The following is a 23,495-nucleotide window of genomic DNA, read 5'->3' as shown; positions in this document are numbered from 1 at the left end:
GGGAAAATATCTTTCAATCCACTTAGTGCTGTCACTGAAGGTTTTCACCTACGATTTCGTTGAACCTCCATCGATTTTCATGAAAATTGGTGAGTAGTTAGAGGATAGCTCAAGGAACAAAGGTGACATGATGCCAACTTGCGCTTTTACTGTGGTGGTGGATGCCACCCCTTCTCAGGGGTGAAAATTATTATTTTTTTAGATAAAATATCATAAATCGATAGAGAGACAAATTCTAAGCAAAATTTGTTATATAAAGTTATTAATATAAATCAATACATTTTGAGTTATTAAAGATCAAAAATTTTATTTTTTTGTAAAAAAATGCATGTTTTAAATCTGTTTTTCACGTAGGTATATACTATAAGCTTGAACAAAAAAGTTATTATTACAAAAATTAAAGATAATAAAAATCTGAATACACTCCTTACTTAAAGAACTAAACTAATGTTAATTCAAAGTGAGTTATGGGTAGTTGAATGTATATTTTTTTCGACGAGTACGCAAATCTAAGCTTAATACCGGGAAAACAATGCATTTATAAAATATACCTACCTGTAAAATATAATGCTTTCAACAATGTTGACCGGTTTAGAATTCATATTTATGAAAAAAGATATAATTTAAAAAAATCAGAATTTTTAAAATTATCGTAATTTTCATTTTCTTTTGATAATAACTCCAAAAATACTCAATATACGTAAAAAGTGATAACCAAATTTTAGTTTTTTCTGTATCAAATATTTTACCTTTTTACTAATTCTGTAGGGTAACAAATAACCGAGATAGAAACGTTTAAAGCTTAAATTTTGCTGCGAGAACCATGTAACCGGGGCCATTCAACCTTTTATTTTTAAAAAAGTAAGGGGTTTAAAAGAGTAAATTCAACGTAGTTTAATAGCCATTAAAATTAACTTTCAAGTGGTTTCTAGTCAAACCTGATACCGTAAATATTAACGGAGTTATTTAAAAAAAAAACAATAACTTTTTTGGAAAAATTTTTAAAAGATAGATTTTGAAAAATATGTGGTGCATAAATTTTAATGCTATCAACTTGTTCGGGGGCTCATTTTACAGATATTTCTAAGTACCTTGACAAATGTTTAATAAGGTTATGTTATGAAATGCATCAATTTCCCGTTTAAGCTTGAATAGGTACTTAGATTTGGGTACTCGTCGAAAAAAATATACTTTCAATTACATACTCGTATTATAACTCACTTTTAGTTAACATTAAAATGTTTTTCCAGTAAGGAGTTTATTTCATTTTTTATTAGCTTCAATTTTGTTAATATGTAATAACTTTTTGGTAAAATCTTATAGTTTTTGAGTTATTTATGAAAAATCGGTTAAAAACATGCATTTTTCTCACGAAAAATTAAAATCTTTGATCTTTAAATGATGAACAAGCTGCTGGTATGAGCACATTGTGTAAATGTTGGGGTATAGAAAGTCTAATGCTCACAATCTTATTGAAGGTTTTTATTTAAACAGTTTTCGGGTCACCGAAATTTTTCTTTGATCTTTAATAACTCAAAAAGCTTTGATTTATTTTAATAATTTTATGATTTTATGTAACAAATGTTGCTTAGAATTTGCCCCTCTATCTAATTTTGGGGACATTTTTAATAAAATAATTTTGACCCTCGAGAAGGGGTGGCATCCACCCCCCAGGGTAAAAGCGCAAGTTGACACCATGTCACCTTTGTTCCTTGAGATATCCTCTAACCACTCACCAATTTTCATGCAAATTGGAGGTTCAACGAAATCGGAGGTAATAGCTCACATTCACATTCAGTGACTGCACTAACTTTTCTTATTGTGATATCACTCTAGAATAGCAATTGGTAATTTTATTGTGATATCCAAATGACCCTTTAAGTGAATGCATTCATGTATGAATGATGTATCTTGGTCGTCTTTATTTTGTATCAGATTTTCAGCTTCTTTAAAAAAAGACTTCATTGGTTAATTTTGGCAAATCTGTTAATAACACGAAAACGTTGATAAATAAGTCGATAAGATTCCAGATGTCTATTCAGGTGTCTTATCAGAGTGTCGATTATAATATAGAATGTGTGGATTTTCATCTCATCACTAGCTGAAAAGTCTAGTTCATCATCGGCCTTCTCGTCAAATTAAATTTTTCTTTTTCTCTTTCTTATTTCTTTATTTTGGGCACAATTTTTTGGCTTCCTTGCGGTAAATTAATTTGAAATACTCTTTAATGACAGAACCCAGATCCATAATGTTTATATACAATTATTTTTTGTACAGTATTCTTGCCGCCCTCTCATAATGTGCCGCCCTAGGCAACTGCCTATATTGCCTAATGGATAAGATAAAGCTGCCCTGTAAAGGATAGTAGGAAAATGTAACTTGTCTTTAACAAACTATACACAAAAATTTCTGTGCCCAAGCCAACCCCCCCCCCCCCCAGAGGTAAATTCTAGGTGCGCCACTGTGTTGTTTGATAATTTTTCTCTGAAAACTATGAATGTAAGACAATGGAGGAGAAGGGCACAAGAGAGTTCTGAATAAAAGGACATACCCAGACAGGCAAAGACCTATCCAGGGCCCAGGGTTATGGTTCCAAAAGAAGAAGATTACTCTTATGACACACCGCTTCGTTGTTTCGACATATTCGTATTTCATACAGATTTCGTAAAAATAATCGATTAAAAAAATTGATTTGCCAATAATTGAGGCAGTTTTTCTTTATTATCCTACTTTGAATTTCCAATAACTAGATCTTTGCTATTTTTTGTCTTAATTATGATGTGTTCAGATGTAATCTACTTAACCTAACCTAATATGTTTGTTTACAAAAAATTGTACGAAAAGAATGGCCGGCACTAATTTGAGATGACAAGGTCTATAACTATAGTTTTGAAACAATTCGAATTGAATTAGAATCAAATTTGAAACAGGATAAAGAAAATTTTATCGATCGGTGAGATTTTTGAAACGAAAACGTGGCAACGTTGTTGTCCATAAGGAACAATCTGGATTAATATCAATTTCACCATTTGCGATTATTCTAACATGGCCGCATGTTAGTTACTGAATTTTCTTTATTGTTTGCCAACGTTTGTTAAAGATTTAGTAGTGGTGTTTGTTTAAAATACTTTAAGATTGATCTAGAATACAGGTAGATTGAAGTAGTGGTTAGTGGCAGGTATTTATACCTATTTTTTGGATAAGTTGTGCCGGTTTTGGTCTTGTTGATCTACTCCTCCCTATTGAGGTAGTTGGGCAAAGAATAGGGTTTTCTGATTTTCTCTTTTTGATTATTTCAACCTGAAAAATGTTACAAGACCATCATCACATGTCTCAAAATGGGATGCAAAGAAATGCAAGGTAAATATACAACTCTTTATCACTAAATTATCAATTAATAATTGATCTGTAGTGGGTAGGCAAGTTCTCAAAAATTGATATTTATTTTTAGAATGGGGATGCAACAAATGGGGCCACCCCCTAATCAACGAACACCAATGCTCATGAGTATGCCAGCTACTGGTGAGTTTTTAATTAATTTTTTTAAAACCTACTTACAAGTTTTTTATAACAGTAGTACCTAATAAGTAGATCTTTCAATTGTTTTATAGATGACGATTTTATATTTAAAATTTAATTACCTTCAGTTTAAATGCACCTATTGTTTTTATTAAAAAACAGTGTTGACCAAAGGCTACTAGTAGTGAAAATTATAGTATATGTCAGCATTCTTGACATGTGCATCATTACTACAAAATAGTAAATAAATAGTTTATTTGATCAGTAGTTGAGCTGAATTTGACATCCCAATTTATTACTGCTTCTTCCTGCTTTTTATGAGTTATTCTGCTTGTCATTGGGGGATTGATACCTCTGTGGAAGGCTGTCACTCCAATCTTTTGTGCAGTCGGCGGCAACTTCTACAGGTTTAGACAAAGCAACGAAGCATTAAACCTAGGAATTTTGTGCAGTAAGATGAATCGTCATGCAACTTTTTGCATTCGATTAGAGAGAGTGTCAGGCAACTTTGTGAACTACATTCATCTAGGGCAAAAATTTTTGTGCATAAGAAAATGCATTTTAAAAGTGCATCTCGAAGAGGTGAAAATGAAAAATTTAGAACTCTGGCAATATTGATGGAAATGGGCTGAATTTTTATAATCGGCGGCTTTGGAGATCGCTGAGTACGAATTTCATATCGGTGATGGTTTCCAAGGTACCTGGTGCCCACCGTGGAACTCGTCGCCTAGAGTTTTACATTATAATCATTAAAAATCAGTCATTATCCATTACTCGGGGGGTTTTGGGGTCGCCGGCCACGAATTTATTGTTGGCGATGGTCTCCAAGATACCTGGTGCCCAGGGTGGAACTCGTCGCCTGGAGTTTTATGTTATAATCATTCAAAATCAGTCAATAACCATTACTCTGAGGGTTTTGGGGGTCGCTGAACAAGAGTTTCATGTGGTCGATGGTCTCCAATATACCTGGTGCCCAGGGTGGAACTCGTCGCCTGGAGTTTTATGTTGTAATCATTCAAAATCAATTCAATTCAATTCAGTTTATTGATGTCAATATACAAAGTATTTACATAAGTCAAAGTCTGTTAAAATGCATCATTGAAATACATTGGCAAGCTAACACTTAATAAGTAAAATCTATAAAATTTTATCACCTAGTCTAAATACTTAACACAAAGTTAGAATATTAGCATAAAAACACAAGAGAACACAGAACATTTAAGAGAGCTGTAGGACTATCACAACAGGGTAGCCCGAGATATTCCTCCTGAGAATAGTAAGCACCCACCAAAAGAAGTTCTTTGATTTTTATTTTGTATGTATCTAAGGGCAGTTCTCGAATTATTAGGGGTAATTTATTATCAGTCAATTATCAGTCAGTAAATCAGTCAATAACCATTACTCTGAGGATTTTGGAGATCGCTGAACAATAATTTCATGTGTTCGATGGTCTCCAAGGTACCTGGTGCCCAAAGTGGAACTCGTCGTCTAGAGTTTTATGTTATAATTATTACAAATCATTTAAAACCATTACTTGGGGAGTTTTGGGGGTCGCTGAACATGAATTTCATGACGGTGATGGTCTCCAAGGTACCTGGTGCCCAGGGTGGAACTCGTCGCCTGGAGTTTTATGGTATAAGGGGTCGTTGGGCATCAATTTCATGTTGGCGATGGTCTTCAAGGTAGGTATACAATAATCTAAAAAATACGTGTTAAATTAAATGTTCGCGCACCTATTCATAATCAATTTATTTGTATAATATAATGAAAAAATTAATAAAAAAGTAAAATAAAAAAATATATTTACTTACTTGAAGTTACACAAATTCCTCTCTTCCGCAATTTCGAAAACCAAAATTATAAAACAGCGCAGCTATAGACTGTAGATAATGAAAATTCCTTTAATACTAATCTTAAACAGCTTGATATTATAATATTATTTATTCTGTAATCAACAAAACTAATAAGTGTAAAATATATGACTTTTTCAAAACACCAACATTAAAAACTTACTTTGCTTTAAATACGGTATCACTTTTTAGATGTTTTTTTATGATTAATTAAAAAATTTTTAAAGAACAGAACTACATAAAAGTGTAGCTTGGAGGTATTCACATATATACTATGCTTTGTTTTTAAACCAGGAGCAGTAAAATAAAAAGACAGATTCACACCCAAGAAAGTCGATAGAAAAATCACCATATACATCTTCTTTTTTGGTTGATCATATCGGCCTTCGACGGTAATCCATCAACATTATATTATACTAATACGTCGCTAAAGAGTTCTAAAAACCACTGTTTTTTTTATATAAAGGCAGACTAGAAATCTAAAAATTAAAATAATACCGTAGAAAACACAAAAAATCGCTGATATAACTTAATTACCCTTGAAATGCCAATTATTTCAAAATTTCATAAATGTCATTAGTGTCAAAATTGAATGACAACTGCTTTAAAAGCGACAAAATTTTAAAATAATTTTTAAATATGTAATTTTTTAGGATATAATATAAAAGTGTTTTAAGAAAAATTATTACACCCAAAACACCGAAGTAATGGATATTGACTGATTTTGAATGAATATAACATAAAACTGCAGGCGACTAGTTCCACCCTAGGTACCAGGTACTTTGGAGACCATCGCTGACATGAAATTCGTACTCAGAGACCCCAAAAACCCCCGAGTAATGGTTATTGACTGGTTTTGAATGGTTACAACATAAAACTCCAGGCGACGAGTTTCACCCTGGGCACCAGGTAATTTAGAGACCATCGCCGACATGAAATTCGTACTAAGCGACCCCCAAAACCCCCAGATTAATGGTTTTTCACTGATTTTGAATAATTTTGACATAAAACTCCAGGCAACGAGTTCCAACCCTTGGCACCAGGTACCTTGGGCACCATCGCTGACATGAAATTCGTACTCAGGGACCCTCAAAACCACCAGGGGAAATAGTTTTTGACTAATTTTGAATAATTATAACTAAAAAATCCTGGCGACTAGTTCCACTTTAGGCGCAAGGTATCTTGGAGACCACTGCCGACATTAAATTCGTGGTCAGCGACCCCAAAAACCGCCGTGTAATGGATATTGACTGATTTTTATTTATTACAACATAAAACTCCAGGCGACGAGTTCCACACTGGTCACCAGGTACCTTGGAGACCATCGCCGACAGTAAATTCGTACTCAGCGACCCCCCAAAACCCCCAGGGTAATAGTTTTTGGCTGATTTTTAATAATTATAACTAAAAATTCTAGGCAACGAGTTCCACCCTGGGCACCAGCTATCTTGGATGCCATCGCCAACATTAAATTCGTGGCCGGCTACCCCAAAAACCCCCCGACCAATGGATATTGACTGATTGTTAATGATTATAACAAAACTCTAGGCGACGAGTTCCACCGTGGGCACCAGGTACCTTGGAGACCATCGCCGATATGAAATTCGTGCTCAGCGATCCCCAAAACCCCGAGTATAAAAATTCAACTCATTTCCGTCAATATTTCCCAAGTTCTAAATTTTTCATTTTCATCTCTTCGAGATGCACTTTTAAAATGCGTTTTCTTATGCACAAAAATTTTTGCCCTAGATGAATTTAGTTCACAAAGTTGCCTGACACTCTCTCTAATCGAATGCAAAAAGTTCCATGACGATTCATCTTACTGCACAAAATTCCTAGGTTTTGGGCTTTTTAGTGCTTCGTTGCTTCGTCTAGATGGTGATTTATCTCTTGCTATTTTGACCACACGTGGTTCCCACATTCTGCTTATGTGCTTATATATATGTAGGTTTTTACAGGCCTTTTAGGCCCAGAGCTTTGTTGTTCTTTTCCATAACTTTCTGTTATTTCTCAACTTCTTCCAGTCTGTTGTTCCCTTTTCCTTTAGGTCTTCTACTACCGCCTCTCTCCATCGCTTTCGTGGTCTTCCTGTCTTTCTTTTATATCCTGGTACTCTCCATGCTATTTTCTTGACCACTCTGTCATCGTTCATTCTTTCTATATGGCCCAGCCACTGCAACCTTCTTGATTTTATTATGCTATTTATTTGTGGTTCTTTGTAAATATTATAAACTTGCTCATTTGTCCTTATATACCCTTCCTCTGTTTTTTCCCTCCTAATATTTTTCTGAGTACATATTTTCCTTTCCCATCTTCTTACTCTTTCTTTTGTTGTTTGGTTGAGTATCCATGTCTCACATCCGTATGTCGCTGTTGGTCTTGTTATAGTCTTGTAACTCCTGAATTTCGTATTCCATGACAGCTGTTTTGATCTTAGTGCAGTGATGGGCAAAGTACGGCACGTGGGCCAACTCCGGTCCGCGAAAGTATTTAATCCGGCCCGACGGGGCTCCATTGACATGGATAGTATACACATAGCTTTAACATAAATTGCATTTTTTCTATAATTCTGGCCCTCCTACAGAATTTCTTGGACTTTGTGGCCCCCCATTAAAAAAGTTTGTCCACCACTGTCTTAGTGGATCCAAATACTATAGACTGTAATACATACAACTCTTGACATTTCCCATTAATTTTGAGGAAGCAAGTGTTTGAACTATTTTTATTTTTATTTAATTTAGCAAAATTGGCTCGTTATTCAAAAATTTATAAAATTAAATTTGAATGTTTATGTCAAATTTTATGTTGTCAAAACGTAGTTCAACTCAAGCCAACTGAGGCGCTAGTGGCAACGTGCTTCCAGATTTCTGTGGGAGTTGGATGTATTACAGTCAATAGTATTTGGTGGATCCTAAGTCCGTAGTGTCCATTCGTTTATACACTGTATGTTACATTCTCTTCTAATCTTTTCAATCCTCTTTCAATCTCTCAGCGTATTTCCTGTAATTCTCAGTACTCTCGTATCTGCTGTTTCCAGTAGTCTTTGTGTTGTGGCTGTATCTGGTCTTGTCTCTGATGCATATGCCATTATTGGTCTTACACTGGCTTTATAAATTCTTGACTTCACCTCAGTGTTAATATGTTGGGTTCGCCTTATAGTGTTATTAACTTGTTTGCTGCCGACTCTGTCAATATGACCTAGAAAGTAGCTTTTTCTACCGTGACCAAGGGGAACATGGAGGGTCTTCAATCTATGTGAAAGAGGGTGTGGTTTGGAAGGAACGTTCTAATATATGTTCTCAATCTGAGAAATATAATTTTGAAGTGTGTGCTGTTGAAATAGACTATTGCCTTTTTAATTGTGTTGTGTTGTGTATTTATCTGCCTGGACGTGGCTCTATTGATGTTTTTATGTCAAAACTGGATCTAATACTTGATGTGCTAGTCTCCGAAAGTAAGGCTATAATATTAACAGGTGATTTTAATATAGATTTCAAATCAAATTCACTAAGTAAGCAGAACTTGGTAAATGTTTTAGATTCTTATGGCTTAACCGTAACTGTGAATGATTATACAAGAGTAACTGCAACTAGTAAAACTCAAATTGATTATATTGCTACAAACATAAATCACCAACAAAAAACAATGGTTGTGGAAGGTTTTATCTCTGATCATTGTGCGCAATTGTTTCAATGTAGCATTAACACAGACAATGATGCCTGTATTCATCCGTTCATATAGTGAAAGGAACATAAATCGTTTTGTTCAAACCCTTGAGTCAACAAATTGGTCAGAGGTATTTAATACCATTTCTGCTGAGGATAAATCATTAGCTTTTTTAAATACTATCCAAAATTACTTTCGATCCCATTTTCCACTACTTAAATGTAAACCTAAAAAATGTACAGGTTCGAATTGGTTTACTCAGGAACTGTACAATTTAAGGGATCAGCTAAAACTTTTAGAAACGATCTGTCAGCAAAATAGTAAGTAATCTTAGGCCTGTCCTTCATTTGGCAAAGACAGAATATTCAATTAAATTAAAAGCAGCTAAAAGTAGTCACTTCATGAGACAGTTAAACGAATCATCAAATAAAATTAAATGTATTTGGCATTTAGTAAACTTAACAGTCGGGAAACAAAACAACTCAAAAGTACCTAGTGATAATAATAATAATAATAATTTAGCAGACAAATTTAACCACCATTTTGTTGAAATGGCTCCAAAGTTACTTGCCGCTTTGGATCCTACTAAAATAGGTGGGTTTACATCAGCATCAAAAAACCGTAATAGTTGTTCTATGTTTTTATATCCAACTAACCCACAGGAAATAACTAGTGTAGTCGGAAGTTTTAAATCCAAACACAGTTGTGGTTTTGATCAGATTTCCTCTAAGTTATTAAAACAATGCATTCACGCCTTCGCAGATCCACTGACGGATATTTGTAATGCCTCTTTTCAACAAGGAATATTTCCTAGTATGTTTAAACTATCTATTGTAATCCCTTTATTCAAAAGTGGTGATAAAGATGACCTTAACAACTACCGTCCCATAAGTCTCTCATCTGTGTTTTCAAAGATAATTGAAACTCTGGTTTATACTAGAATAAACGCATTCCTAAAAAAACATAGTGTCTTGCATAATTTTCAACATGGTTTTACATCTTCTAAGTCTACAACTACAGCTCTTGGAAATTTCGTCAGCTTAGTGTTGGATGCTTTGGACAGACGAGAGAAGGCATGTGGTTTATTTCTCGATTTGTCCAAGGCTTTTGATACTTTGGATCATAATTTGTTGCTAATAAAACTTGAGGGGATTGGTATTCGTGGTGTAGTTCTAAAATGGTTTACTTCCTACCTAGAAAATAGAAGACAAAAAGTAAAGATAACATCTAATGGACTTGTAAACGAATCAAACACATTGGATATCCATTATGGTGTCCCTCAGGGTAGTGTATTGGGTCCTCTACTTTTTGTAGTATATATTAATGATATAGCTTTGATAACTAATTCACTGAGTGGAGTTAACATCATCAGTTATGCGGATGATACCAACATTCTAGTCACAGCAACATCCGATCAAAATTTGCAAATAAAACTACACAGATACTATCCACCATCAACAGTTATTTCTTATCCAACAAACTAGTTTTGAATGAAGAGGAATCAAAGTAAATGATTTTCACATCAAATAGTTTATTAAACCATCAAGCCACTATACAAGCAGCAATAGATAAAACAGACTGCACGAAGTTGCTGGGGGTCCTGTTAGACAGTAATTTTAAATGGTCAAACGACATTTCTCATTTGAAATCCAGATTAAGTAGCGCATGTTATGCATTGAGAATTCTTTCACGTCTCTTTAATACATCAGTATTAAAAACAGTATATTTTGCTCATTTTTACTCAATAGCCAAATATGGCATTGAAGTCTGGGGTTGTACCTCTGAATTAGAGCAGATATTCGTACTTCAGAAAAGAGCTATTAGGATAATATATAAAATGAAATTTAGAGATTCTTGTAGTGAGGCATCTTTAGACAAAATAATATTCTTACAATTCCTGGTCTGTATATATTTTCGTGTATAATGTATTTACATTGCAAAATTTATGAATTCAATAAATTTCAATTTAACCATGTTTATTCAACAAGATTCAGAGACAATCACTTTATGCTTCCACAACATCGTTCTGTTTTGTTGGAAGGTAGCACACATTATGCAGCCATAAGTTTCTTTAACAAATTGCCAATAGATATACGAATGAATTTACATCAGCCAAACTTTCGGAGGTGTGTACATCAATACATTTGTGAGCTAGAGCCATATTCTAAAAATAACTTTTAAGTACGTTTTGTCGTATTTATTAATTTAAGTATATACTTTTAAGATGTACATTATATGTCTGTAACTTTGACTTGTCTCATACATGTACAACTTTGTATAATGTCGCATGTGATGAATAAATTTGACTTGACTTGACTTGACTTGACTTGATTTCGCTTGCTGAGCTGATTCCAAAAATGTATAATACGTTGCTTCAAATTGGTACAGGGTGGCAAAAATGAGTGGGTCCATTAAGTAACGCATGAATTCATTATAAATAATATATTCATAGCTAAATAAACAACATTATTAGAAATTACCGAAATAGGTCGATTTTTAATTTTAGTTTATTATTTTTCCAAATTATAATGTAATACACAAGGTGAACCAGCGTCGTATGAAGGTCGTGCTTCTGCCGCATATGTCATTATTGGTCTGATGACTGTTTTGTAAATTCTGCCTTTCATTTCTTTTCCAATATTTTTATTTCTCCACATTCTCTCATTCTTGCAACCTGCGGTTCTGTTTGCTCTTTTATCGTTGTCTCCCATTTGTTTTATTATCTGACCCTTCAGCTCTAATTTACATCTAGATTTGCTGTAATAACCATGCATTTTGTCTTTTTTTTTTGGGAAATTAACATGTTAAATTTTCTGGTGGTTATATTAAATTGATAGTTCAGAGAAATAAGGAAAAAAAATATCGTGTTGGTGACACAACCCCCTCCAGGCCGAAACCAAATTTTTCGAGTAATATGGTCATCTATAATAATAACCTATATGTTTCCTGCAGCCGATTTTGATGATATACATAGTTATAAACAAATGAAGATAAAAAACGGTAAATTTTCGCTTTTTTCGTCTATTACTAAAAAATTGGGCATTTTAAACAAATTTGAGAGCAATATAAACTCATAAACCATATAAAAAACTTCAATATGGCGTTCGCTGAATATGTCTATCCTTATTGGTTGCTTAGAAAATTGCAAAATAAATAATAAATTTTGAGTTTATATAAATATTCATAACTTATGTAAAAATTAACTTAGAACCTTCTTATTACACAGAATGCTGAGACTTATGGTGCTTAAATCATACCGTAAATTTCAAAGCAATTGGTCAAATAGTTTAAAAGTTATTTAATTTGTTTATTCAAAATTAATTTTTTTTGCAACACTAAGTCAGAAAATGATGAAGTTACAGTAATATTTTGGATAGTTTATGGAAGAAGAAAATTTACAGTATTTATTTAATTTAAAAAAAAATGACAAAAAATAATTATAAATATTGCAAAATAATTTTGCAAAAACATGTGAATTAAAAAAATGGGGGGCTAACTTTGTCCCTAAATGTCCTAGAACAGTTGTTTTTCTTTCTAAATGTGTATAAAAATTCAGTCTTTCTAAATGTGGAAAAATAATTTTTCTACGGGTAACGGTTAAAAAGTTATTCTAATTGTTTATAAGTAAGCAAAAAATCGACATGTTTTTGCAAAATAATTTTACACTGTTTAAAATTATTTTTTGTTATTTATTTTTAATTAACGTAATAGTATAAATGTTCTTCTTTCATAAACTGTCTGAAGTATTATTGTAACCTCGTAATTTTCTGACTTATAGTGTTGCAAAAAAAAATGAATTTGGGATAAACAAATTAAATAACTTTTAAACTATTTGGCCAATTGCTTTGAAATTTAAAATATAATTTAAGTATAACAAGTATCGGCATTCCGTGTAATAAGAAGATTCTAGGTTAATTTTTACCTAAGTTATGAATATTTATAAAAACTCAAAATTTATGATTTATTTTGCAATTTTCTAAGCAACCAATAAGGATGGACATATTCAGTGAATGCCATATTGAAGTTTTTTATACGATTTATGAGTTTCTTACTCTCAAATTTGTTTAAAGTGCTTAACTTTTTGGTAATAGACGAAAAAAGCGATAATTTACCGTTTTCGATCTTCATTTGTTTATAACTATGTATATCATCAAAATCGGCTGCAGGAAATATATAGGTTAATAATATAGATGTCCATACTACTAAAAAAATTTGGTTTCGGCCTGGAGGGGTATGTGTCACGAGAAAAATCTTATTTCTCTGGACTATGATGCAGCATACCTTCAATCAGCATCATGCAGCATCAAATCTTCAATTTGAGAGATTAGTATCACATCGTCTGCATATCAGGTTATTTTAAGTTGTTTTCTCCCATTTGGTATATTTTTTTAGTTCTTACTTTTTTTATTACAGTAGAACCCCGAAAATCCGAACCCCGCAAATCCGAACTTTCGGCAAATCCGAACCAACAGAAAGTGAAAAAAATTTTAAAAATTCAAAATAAAAATTTAAAAACATGTTTATGATATGTACAGAGAACCAGAAAATTTAACAATGTAAAATTAATAGGAATTTGGACATGTGAAATTTATTAAAAATAAATACGTACTTTATATACTTTATATACTTTATACGTAGTACATACTTATAAAAACTTAAACACAATCAATAAAGGAATGTGCATAATACACATTTCCCATGGTATACTATGAACGAAAACATTGAAAAAGATAAGAAACATGAGAAACATAGTGTAATCAATATCCAGATTACAAATTAAATGAATCATTTACATGGCCGAATTCCCGTGACGAAACAAAACTACTGGCGTTAGCGATTTAATATTTCAGTGATCAAAATATTTTTCAGCTTTAGAATATTGGAGGCATAAACGTGCGGATAAAGTTTCATAAAGGGATCGGTGGCAGTCCAAATCTTTTAAAAATCATCTTCGTTAGCTTCTTAGGCTAACTTTCGGATAATCCGAACTTTTCAGAATCCGAACAGGCTGTCCCCCCAATTAGTTCGGATTTGCGGGGTTCTACTGTATTTCATCCGTGATCAGGTTGAACAATAATATACTCAGTGAATCCGCCTGTCTTATCCGATTGCCAGCTTCAATTGGGTCAGTTAGTTCATCTTCTACTTTTACTTTTATTGTGTTGTTCTGGTAGATGTTTTCTGATGATGACTCAATACTCAATTGAGTATAACAAATTGATAAAGTCCTTAATTTTAACCTGTTAAATGCCTTATTAAACAAAACATAAATATGTCGGTTTGTTTTATTCTAATGATTTCTCTTGAACTTTCCTCATTATTAATATAGCATCGGTTCATGATCTTCCCAACCTAAAATCTTGTCATTCTTCTGCTAATGTTGCAATTCTGTATATTCGATGTTCCTAAATTCATTATCCGTTTTCATTACCGATTTATTCTATTTATTCCGTAACTTTTGATTCCCCAGAACCCATAGTGGAAGAACCTACAGTCGAAGAAATCTCTAGAGCTATCCATAAACTTAAAAATCACAGAGCCGAAAAGAACCGACACTATATTCAGAATGTTTGAAAAATGGAGGAGATATCTTTTCAAGAGCTGATTAATTTGTGAAATCTGAAAAAAGAGCATTTGACAACCTCCTGGAAAGAAAGTGTTATCATTCCAATATACAGAAAAGGTGATAAAATGGATTGCACAAACTATACAGGGTGAGGCAAATAAAGGGCCTATTAGAAATATCTCGAGAACTAAAGGCAACAGAATCATGAAAATTGGAATAAAGGGGTTTTGAAGGATGGTCTATTAAATGAAAATATTTTCATCTCTTTGCAACTTCCGGTTATACCTTCCGGTTATAACTTCGTTTTTTTTTTAAATGGGACACCCTGTATATTTTTACATTTTTGGATTCTCTTCGATGTCTTCTTTCTTAAAATATGAGGTTTTGTAATATTATACAGGGTATTTTAAAAGATAATTACGTTTTTTTATTAATTTCGTAGCAAAATTAACACCCTGTAGAATTGTAGTAGTTTGACATCTAAAACTCTACTTACGTTCAAATGATTTTTAATATACTCTACTATTGTTAAGAATCATTAGTATAGCTAAATTTTTAATTTTAGTATACAGGGTTGGTCGAAACTCGGAATGAGTTTTTTCTGAGTTTTCTTAAATAAAACACCCTGTATTTTGGTATTGTAATGAAATGATATTTTATGGTACTTTTTTTATTTCTTAATAATTCCCTATACCTAACTTCTTTAATTTGTGCTTAATTGTTAATCGCACCAACAATCTTAACTACGTAGGTATTTTGATAGCTAAACCATTATTGGTAATTTTAAGGACCAGTCTGGATTAATATGTATTTATTTCTGAAAAATTATTTGGGATTGAGTATTTTCACGGCCAACCTAATAAAATTTTACGTATTTTTTGTTGCAATTAATGTTTAGCTTGAATCACCAATAACTCGCAAATTAAAGCAGTTAGGTATAGGGAATGCTTAAGAAATAAAAAAGTACTATAAAATATCATTTCATTACAATACAAAAATACAGGGTGTATCATTTAAGAAAACTCAGAAAATACTCATTCCGAGTTTCGACCAACCCTGTATACTAAAATTAAAAATTTAGCTATACTAATGATTCTTAACAAGAGTAGAGTATATTAAAAATCATTTGAACGTAAGTAGAGTTTTGAATGTCAAACTAATACAATTCTACAGGGTGTGAATGTTGCTACGAAATTAATAAAAAACGTAATTATCTTTTAAAATACCCTGTATAATATTACAAAACCTCATATTTTAAGAAAGAAGACATCGAAGAGAATCCAAAAATGTAAAAATATACAGGGTGTCCCATTTAAAAAGACAAAGTTATAAGCAACTGCCGGTATAACCGGAAGTTGCAAAGAGATGAAAATATTTTCATTAAATAGATCATCCTTCAAAACCCCTTTATTCCAATTTTCATGATTCTGTTGCCTTTAGTTCTCGAGATATTTCTAATAGGCCAGTTATCTGCCTCACCCTATATAAGTATATCACTTATCCATACAGCATACAAAGTATTTCCCTAATACTATTGAAATAATCTTATTTATGTTTATTTTTTTATTTTGTTTATTTATTTAGCGTATGGACTTTTACAGTATGATAAATACACACATATGTATACAGAGTGAGTCTGTAATTTGGAATAAATTGAATAGCTCAAATACTAATTGTTTTTTTTGAAAAATACTTAGATCTGTCGATTAGTATTTCAAATGGAAATTTTTTTCATACAATAATAATGTATACAGGATGTCCCAATTTAGAGATATGACGTCATCGTTGATTTTATTAAATGGCAACACTGTCATTTTGATAGCTATTTTGATAGGGTGTGTAAAGTTAACTGCAAAATATCAAATTATTATTCCTTATCATTTACAAGATAATAAAAAATAACAAAGTTATGTCTGTAATTTGGAATAAATTAAATTGTTCAAATACTAATTATTTTTTTGAAAAATGTTAGACCTGTCGATTAATATTTCAAATGGAAATTTTTTTCATACAATAATAATGTATACCATTTTAGAGATATGACGTCGTCGTTAATTTTTTTAATGGCAACACTGTCATTTTGTTAGCGATTTGATAGGGTGTGCAAAGTTATACATAGCTGCAAAATATCAATTTATATTCCCTACCATTTACAAGATAATAAAAAATAACATTAAATCTCTAAATTGGGACACCCTGTATGCGTTATTATTGTATGTAAAAAATTTCGATTTGAAATACTAATCGACAGTTCTGAGCATTTTTCAAAAAAAAAAACAATTAGTATTTGAACTATTGAATTTATTCCAAATTACAGACTCACTCTGTATATGCAAATACTCAAATATGATGAATAATCTCAAAATACATCGCTTTTGTTAAATTTCTTATATATAAAAGTTTACAATCTTATATATAAAAGTTTATTATTATTTCATGAATATATTTTGTTTTATACAGAAAGAAATTTTTGAAATAGAGAAATTTAAAGTTAAAATTATCGAGGATTGGCCTTAATGAACATTTGATGTTGATAAATAATTTCGAGTATTCGAAATATTCCATCCCTGTTTTCGTCGGCATCTATTATGAACTAAATCTTTTCGTTATAACTATTTTGGGAGTTATAATCTTCGCGGACACGCATATACAAAAAAATTGTATCGCCAACACTTATCAAGAATCACATTAATCATAGGTACCAGCGATATAATACTTACATTTGCTTACATTAACTGAATCCAATCTGGCCGAAAAAGCTGTAAATCTAAACCCCTGTAAGTGGACTGCTTGAATCTCTTCTTCCTTCAGCCAAAGTTCCACTAAGCAAAGAACGTAAATGTTCTATAACAACTTCCAGTTCATCTATTTTATTTGTAATTGTAATAGTTCGTAATGATTGCACATTTGCATCTAGAATCCTTAGGTTGACGTTGTGTTTCGTGAGTAGTATGTGGGATTTTAAGGGCACCTTCCGCTGGTTTTGCCGATTCCGAAAATGGTTAATAGTAACTCCGTCATCGTTTTTCTTCTTCTTTTTGTGTAGACGTGACTCGTGATTTTCTCACAGATGACATTGTTTTCGTGGTCTTCCCACAACGTCTTCCTATTTAGTCCAGGACGCATCTGTTTTGAGATGGACGTTGAGAGGTGACTCAAATTTTTTTGCAGAAATTGCTTGAAAATAAATCAAATAATAATACTTGAGTTATCCTCCCTCTCGGAAAGGTCCGGAACATTGTTTAAATAATCAAAATGTCAAAAAATAAAGGAAAAATTCGATTTTTTTCTTGGTTTTTTTATTATAACTTTAAAAGTATTCATTTCCGAGAAAAGTTGTACTAACATAAAAGTTGCGTAATTAAATTTCCTATAATGTAGAATTAGTTAAATATTTAAAAAATAGTCACCCTAGTTGCAAAATAGCAATAATTGTGAACAAACCATACAAAAACAAGTATTGGCATTTTACGTTTTTCAACCATTTATGCTAGACTTAGGACCTTCATATTTCACCCAGAAAAACTATATGATACATTAAAACAACACTGTAAATTTCATTAAGATTGGTTCAATAGATTTTGCAAAATAAATTTTGCAATCCAGCTTTCGCAAAAAAAAATTATTTTTTCAAAATGCTATAGGACTGAAAATAAAGCAGATAGCAAGTTGAATTTTTTGTTGTTTATAGAAGTGCACTGTAACTTTCATTTGCAATTTGCAAAATTAAAATCGATTAATTACCACGGCGTCAGGAAATTTTTTAAATAAACAATTTTTGGTGCTACGCACAGGAAAGCGGTGTTCGATTCACACAAGTTGATTTCCACCAGAATTTCTTCCAATCTTTATCTAATATATTATTTTCTTACACTATATTTTGTTGTATTTTAATATTTTAATTCCACAAAAATCAAACTTATTTTTTTAATGTTTGTGAAATATTGTTTAAACAATTGCATATGTTTAAAAGTAATAAACTTTTATTTTTTAAGTTAAAATATATGAACAAAGAAAGATTTTGCTAATAAAAGTGTCATTTCAAAGGATAGAGTATGTGTTTTTATTTTGCAATAAACAAATTTATTTATTTATATCGAAATTAAAAAAAAATTAAAATCATTATCAAAGGTCATTGGAATGCCCAATCAGAGCAAACTATCCGTTGCCCTGCGCGTAGCAACAATAATTAATGTTTATTTAAAAAAATTCCTGACGCCGTGGTGTTAATCGATTTTAATTTTGCAAAATTGCAAATGAAAGGTACAGTAGACTTCTATACGCAAAAAAAATTTCAACTTGCTATCTGCTTTATTTTCAGTCCTCTAACATTTAAAAAAAATGATTTTTTTTTACGAAAGCTGGATTGCAAAATTTATTTTGCAAAGGCTATTAAACCGATGATAATGAAATTTACAGTATTGTTTAACTGTTTCATAAAGTTTTTCTGGGTGAATTATGAAGGTCCTAAGTGTAGCATAAATGGTTGAAAAACGTAAAATTCGAATACTTGTTTTTGTATGGTTTTTTCGCAATTATTGCTATTTTGCAACCAGGGTGACTATTTTTTAAATTTTTAACCAATTCTATATTGTAGGAAATTTAATTACGCAACTTTTATGTCAGTACAACTTTTCTCGGAAATGAACGCTTTTAAAGTTATAATCAAAAAACCAAGAAAAAAATCGAATTTTTCCTTAATTTTTTGACATTTTGATTATTTAAACAATGTTCCGGACCTTTTTGAGAGGGAGGATAACTCAATTATTATTATCTGATTTATTTTCAAGCAATTTCTCCAAAAAAATTTGAGTCACCTCTCAACATCCAAATTTACTAATATTTTTACAGATGCGCCCTGGTCTAATTGGGGAAACGTTTCTCGCCGTCCTTACTACTCTATTTGTTGTCATTTGGATTATGTGGTCGTTCCATTCTACTCTTCTGTTTTTTACCCAGTTATTAATGTTTTCTTCTTCATTATAAAAAGGCTTTCCTCTTTTCTTGCATTGCTGTCGCATATCTGCACTTCTAGCTCTATCCCATAGTGTCTTACCATCGATGTTTCAAAGGTTTTTCAATATCTTTATTCTTGCTATTTCTTTCGAGCATCCTTTTTGTCCTTTCTCTGTCAGGTTGTGTTTCTGCCGCGTATGTCATTATTGGTCTGATGACTGTTTTGTAAATTCTACCTTTCATTTCTTTTCCGATGGACTCATGGATTCTCCCTGTTTTATGCCATTGTCAGTTTCAATTGGGTCACTTAGGGCCAGCACATACGGTGAAACGCAAATGTAACGAAACTGAAACCCTCAGTTACTTTTGAGTGTCATTTGGGTTTATGCCATAGACGCCTATGAGAGACCACACATGATGAAACTATTTTGACCGTTTCAAACTGACAGTTTGAAACGCATACAGGTCAGTTGCATTGAAACCGGCTTTCAGGAAACTTGAGTTTGCGTTTCATCGGAATTCGCGTCTTTGTGGGTACAACAAAATGGAATATCAACAGGAATCCTATATAATTCTACAGAATACTCTTCTGTGAACCAAGACATGAATTGTAGGGTCGGAAAACTAAAGCACATAAGTCAAAAACTATAGATTTTCAGAAATCGAATAAAACTGTATAAAAAAATAATTCAATATTTCTTAAAAACATTTATTGCATTTTATGGGAGTGTGTATAACATCCTTCCTTGTAGCTAAGTATGACTCTATAAAAAAGTATGGAAAATTGAAAATTGTTTTTCCTGACTTATGTTAAAAAGAACACAAGTATATATGACTTATGTCTAACAGCACAACTAGGAATTTTAGTTTGTTACAACACAATATTTTCTTCCATCAATCCATATTAGCTACATTTTCCGTACTAGGCAAATCTATATAAAATTTATGGAAAACATTAATTTGGTATTATTGTTAGTAGAGAAACTAAGTCATCTTTTTGTCTTTTGATATGGTTAAAGGCAATAATGATATATGTAATTGGAATGTTATTAGGTATAAAGGATGGGTGCAGCCCAAAAGATTAACTGTCATCAACACGCTTAACTTCACGCGCAACTTTGATATATCCAAAAAGCATAGGCCCCAAGTTGGATACGACCTATCATATTCACAGCAACTCGGATACATAATATTAAGAAAAATAAATATTTAGAATATTATAGAAATTGAATCAATGATGTATCAAAGTTACGCGTGAAGTTAGGCGTGTTGATGATAGTTGAGATATTGGGGACGACCCATAAAGGATGCCCTCCGTCTTAAATGTATCTTGTGAAAATTTGATTCCATTTGTAAGGTGTCTTTGTAAGATACCATTCTAAATTCCGTATCATAGCGTAGCCACCTTTTATCCAACCATTTAAACTGCTTTCCATCTACATCTTTATTTCTTAATACCAAAGTAAAAGTCCAAAAATCCAAAAAGTCAGTATTTCCACAGCTTGAAATTTGTTACTGCTGGCCTAATAAGTTGACTCCAGTCATGAGGAAGATATATTTGGATTTCTGTTTTCTTTTTTCTTTCTATTATTCCATGAACTGTTTAACTTCTAAATGGCTATGTTCGGGAACCATAAATTGATGGTTGATTCTCTCTACTGTAAGTTATCTACAGGCCACGTAAACATAGAACCCACGTGAGAATTTCTATTCTGACCTCCACAGGTATCAGAGTAAAATATTACACTTTTTGTTTTATTAGGTAGGTTTGTTTGAAGATGTTTAAAGAGACAAGATGCAATCTGATTCGCTCCTCGAGCAGTGTAGATTCATACCACACATATCATAAAGCTCTTCTTGTCTTATTGTCATGTACGGTCAAATTGAACGTACACAATTGGCGTTTATAAAAAGCTACATAAGAAGTCAATGATGGAGTCGGTAAACACTGTTGTAAATCACATGTATTGTATGCACTTGTACGGTACTATCATCTTGATACATCTGTGTGTCGTTTTTTTTTAGATTCGTAAGCTTGATCTGGTCTGAAGGAGGTTTCATAGACAAATAGTTGATATATTTTGGTGATTGTTAGGAGGGAAGGCAAATACTTCTTTGATGTACTCTTTTGGTGTAGTGACTTTCTTACGACGGAAGAGACAAGATATGGTTTTTTATTTCCTTCCTTTTGTCCTCGGATATTTTATTTTTAGGTACACTTGTTCCACGCATATCATTAATTTTTGTACCACCTACTGAAGACCGTTTCTTCATTGCCACCCCCTACAAATAGCTTAACGCAGTACATCTATTACAACAAAATATTTATACGTCTTCATACGAAATTTCTGTTTTCAGGGTCTATTTCGCGTTGTCTTTGAGAAGCTTTTGCTACAATCTATTAATGATGACATGTAAGCAGACCTTTTTTTGTACAGTCCGAAAAATGAAAGAATACCCATGAACGATCACATCAATCACTTATTTTGTATTTGCTGTCTTTTTCTATGACAAACGTTTGCTATTTATAGAAAAAGACAGCAAATACAAAATAACTGATTGATGTGATCGTTCATGGGTATTCTTTCATTTTTCCGACTGTATATACCCATTACCCAATATTCATTGCATATCGCTTCTCTCTTAGCCATGTTTTAAGTAGGTACCTAAAGTTAAATATCTGTATATTCTTAAACAAGGAAGACGATAACGTCAAGTACTTAATGTACCTAACAACTTAAGTCATGCTTATAAATCAGCAAAACTGAATATATCAGTTGTACTTTTTCACATAAGTCAACTTATGTTCTTTATAACGTCTATAGATTTATAGGAATTGAAAGGTTGAAAAAGTACGCTACTTAAAATCAATGTGAAATAAACGTGTATGACGTATGTGCTTGAGTCAGTCGGTGGAGAAAAAATATATGGAAGAAAAATCGGTTTTTTTTTTACTTATGTGCTTTAGTCTGCCGGCCATAGAATTTTGGAAACTTGGTATGAATGAGTTGCATGCCTAAAAATGACTTAGCTCATTTAATGTTTAATTATATAAGTAATACTATTGATAAACATTTGATTTCATCATTTTATTATTCATATTTTAATCATTGATATACTTAAATAAATATTTTAAAATACTTAGTATTATTAAAATACTAAGTGTTATTATTAGCTGTTCTTGAGAACTCACACATTTCCGCACAGCTGATTGTGTTTCTACAGCTGAGGTGTCATTATTTCAACAAGTTCAAGATATGTAGTTTTGCTCACGATAACAATCCATGAATTTTCTATCAGTTTCTTGTAATTCTTTGGCAGCCACAGATATACAATTGATATTCTTTTCAATATATAATGTAGGGATGTATCCACATAGTCCTTCTTTTGTGCCATTCTCTTTGTCGAAGATATAAATACATAACCACTACTGCTTCATCACTTGAACAAGACATTTTACAGACGTCTGTTATCACAGAAAACTGAAGTGATTGTGAGGTTTTGGGTCGCGGCGTGTGTGGTAAACGATTGAAACAAGTTTCAAACTAATAATTTCAAAAGGGTTTCGTTGCAGTTTCGTTTCACCGTATGTGATGCGCCTTACTTCTTCTACTTTTACTTTTATTTTGTAGTTCTGGTAGATATTTTCGATCGTTTTAATTATTCCTAGAGGTACCTCTCTTGCGTCATGCCTGCTTAAGGTCCACGAACCATAAATATACACCAGGGAAATAAGGCAAAAATATACCATGTTCGGGACACTTGCGCAGCCAGGTTGCAAATGGGTTTTTTGGGTACTGTATACCTAATACATTATAAATATAAAAATGGCCGTCACAGTTTGGACGACAAATTTAGTTATTAACAAATAAGGGTCAAAAATGAGAGTTTTTTCGTTTAAATCGCTACAGGTAAAAATAGGGTAATTAAATGTCTTA

General features: G+C 32.2%; 1 protein-coding gene across 2 annotated transcripts in view; it reads left to right on the top strand.

The window, feature by feature from the left end:
• Window positions 1-2,846: 2,846 nt before the first annotated feature.
• Window positions 2,847-23,495, top strand: part of LOC114329549 (double-stranded RNA-binding protein Staufen homolog 2) — a 132,933-nt gene continuing 112,284 nt past the window's right edge. For both annotated transcript variants that reach the window (XM_028278695.2, XM_028278694.2), the window contains exons 1-2: window positions 2,847-3,360; window positions 3,452-3,522. In XM_028278695.2, coding sequence (XP_028134496.1) covers window positions 3,308-3,360; window positions 3,452-3,522 — 124 coding nt within the window. In that variant the 5' untranslated portion in view covers window positions 2,847-3,307. The remainder of the gene's footprint in view (window positions 3,361-3,451; window positions 3,523-23,495) is intronic.

This window comes from Diabrotica virgifera, chromosome 10 (assembly GCF_917563875.1).
Source record: "Diabrotica virgifera virgifera chromosome 10, PGI_DIABVI_V3a".
NCBI lineage: Eukaryota > Metazoa > Arthropoda > Insecta > Coleoptera > Chrysomelidae > Diabrotica > Diabrotica virgifera.
This window is presented reverse-complemented; position numbering and strand designations above follow the sequence as displayed.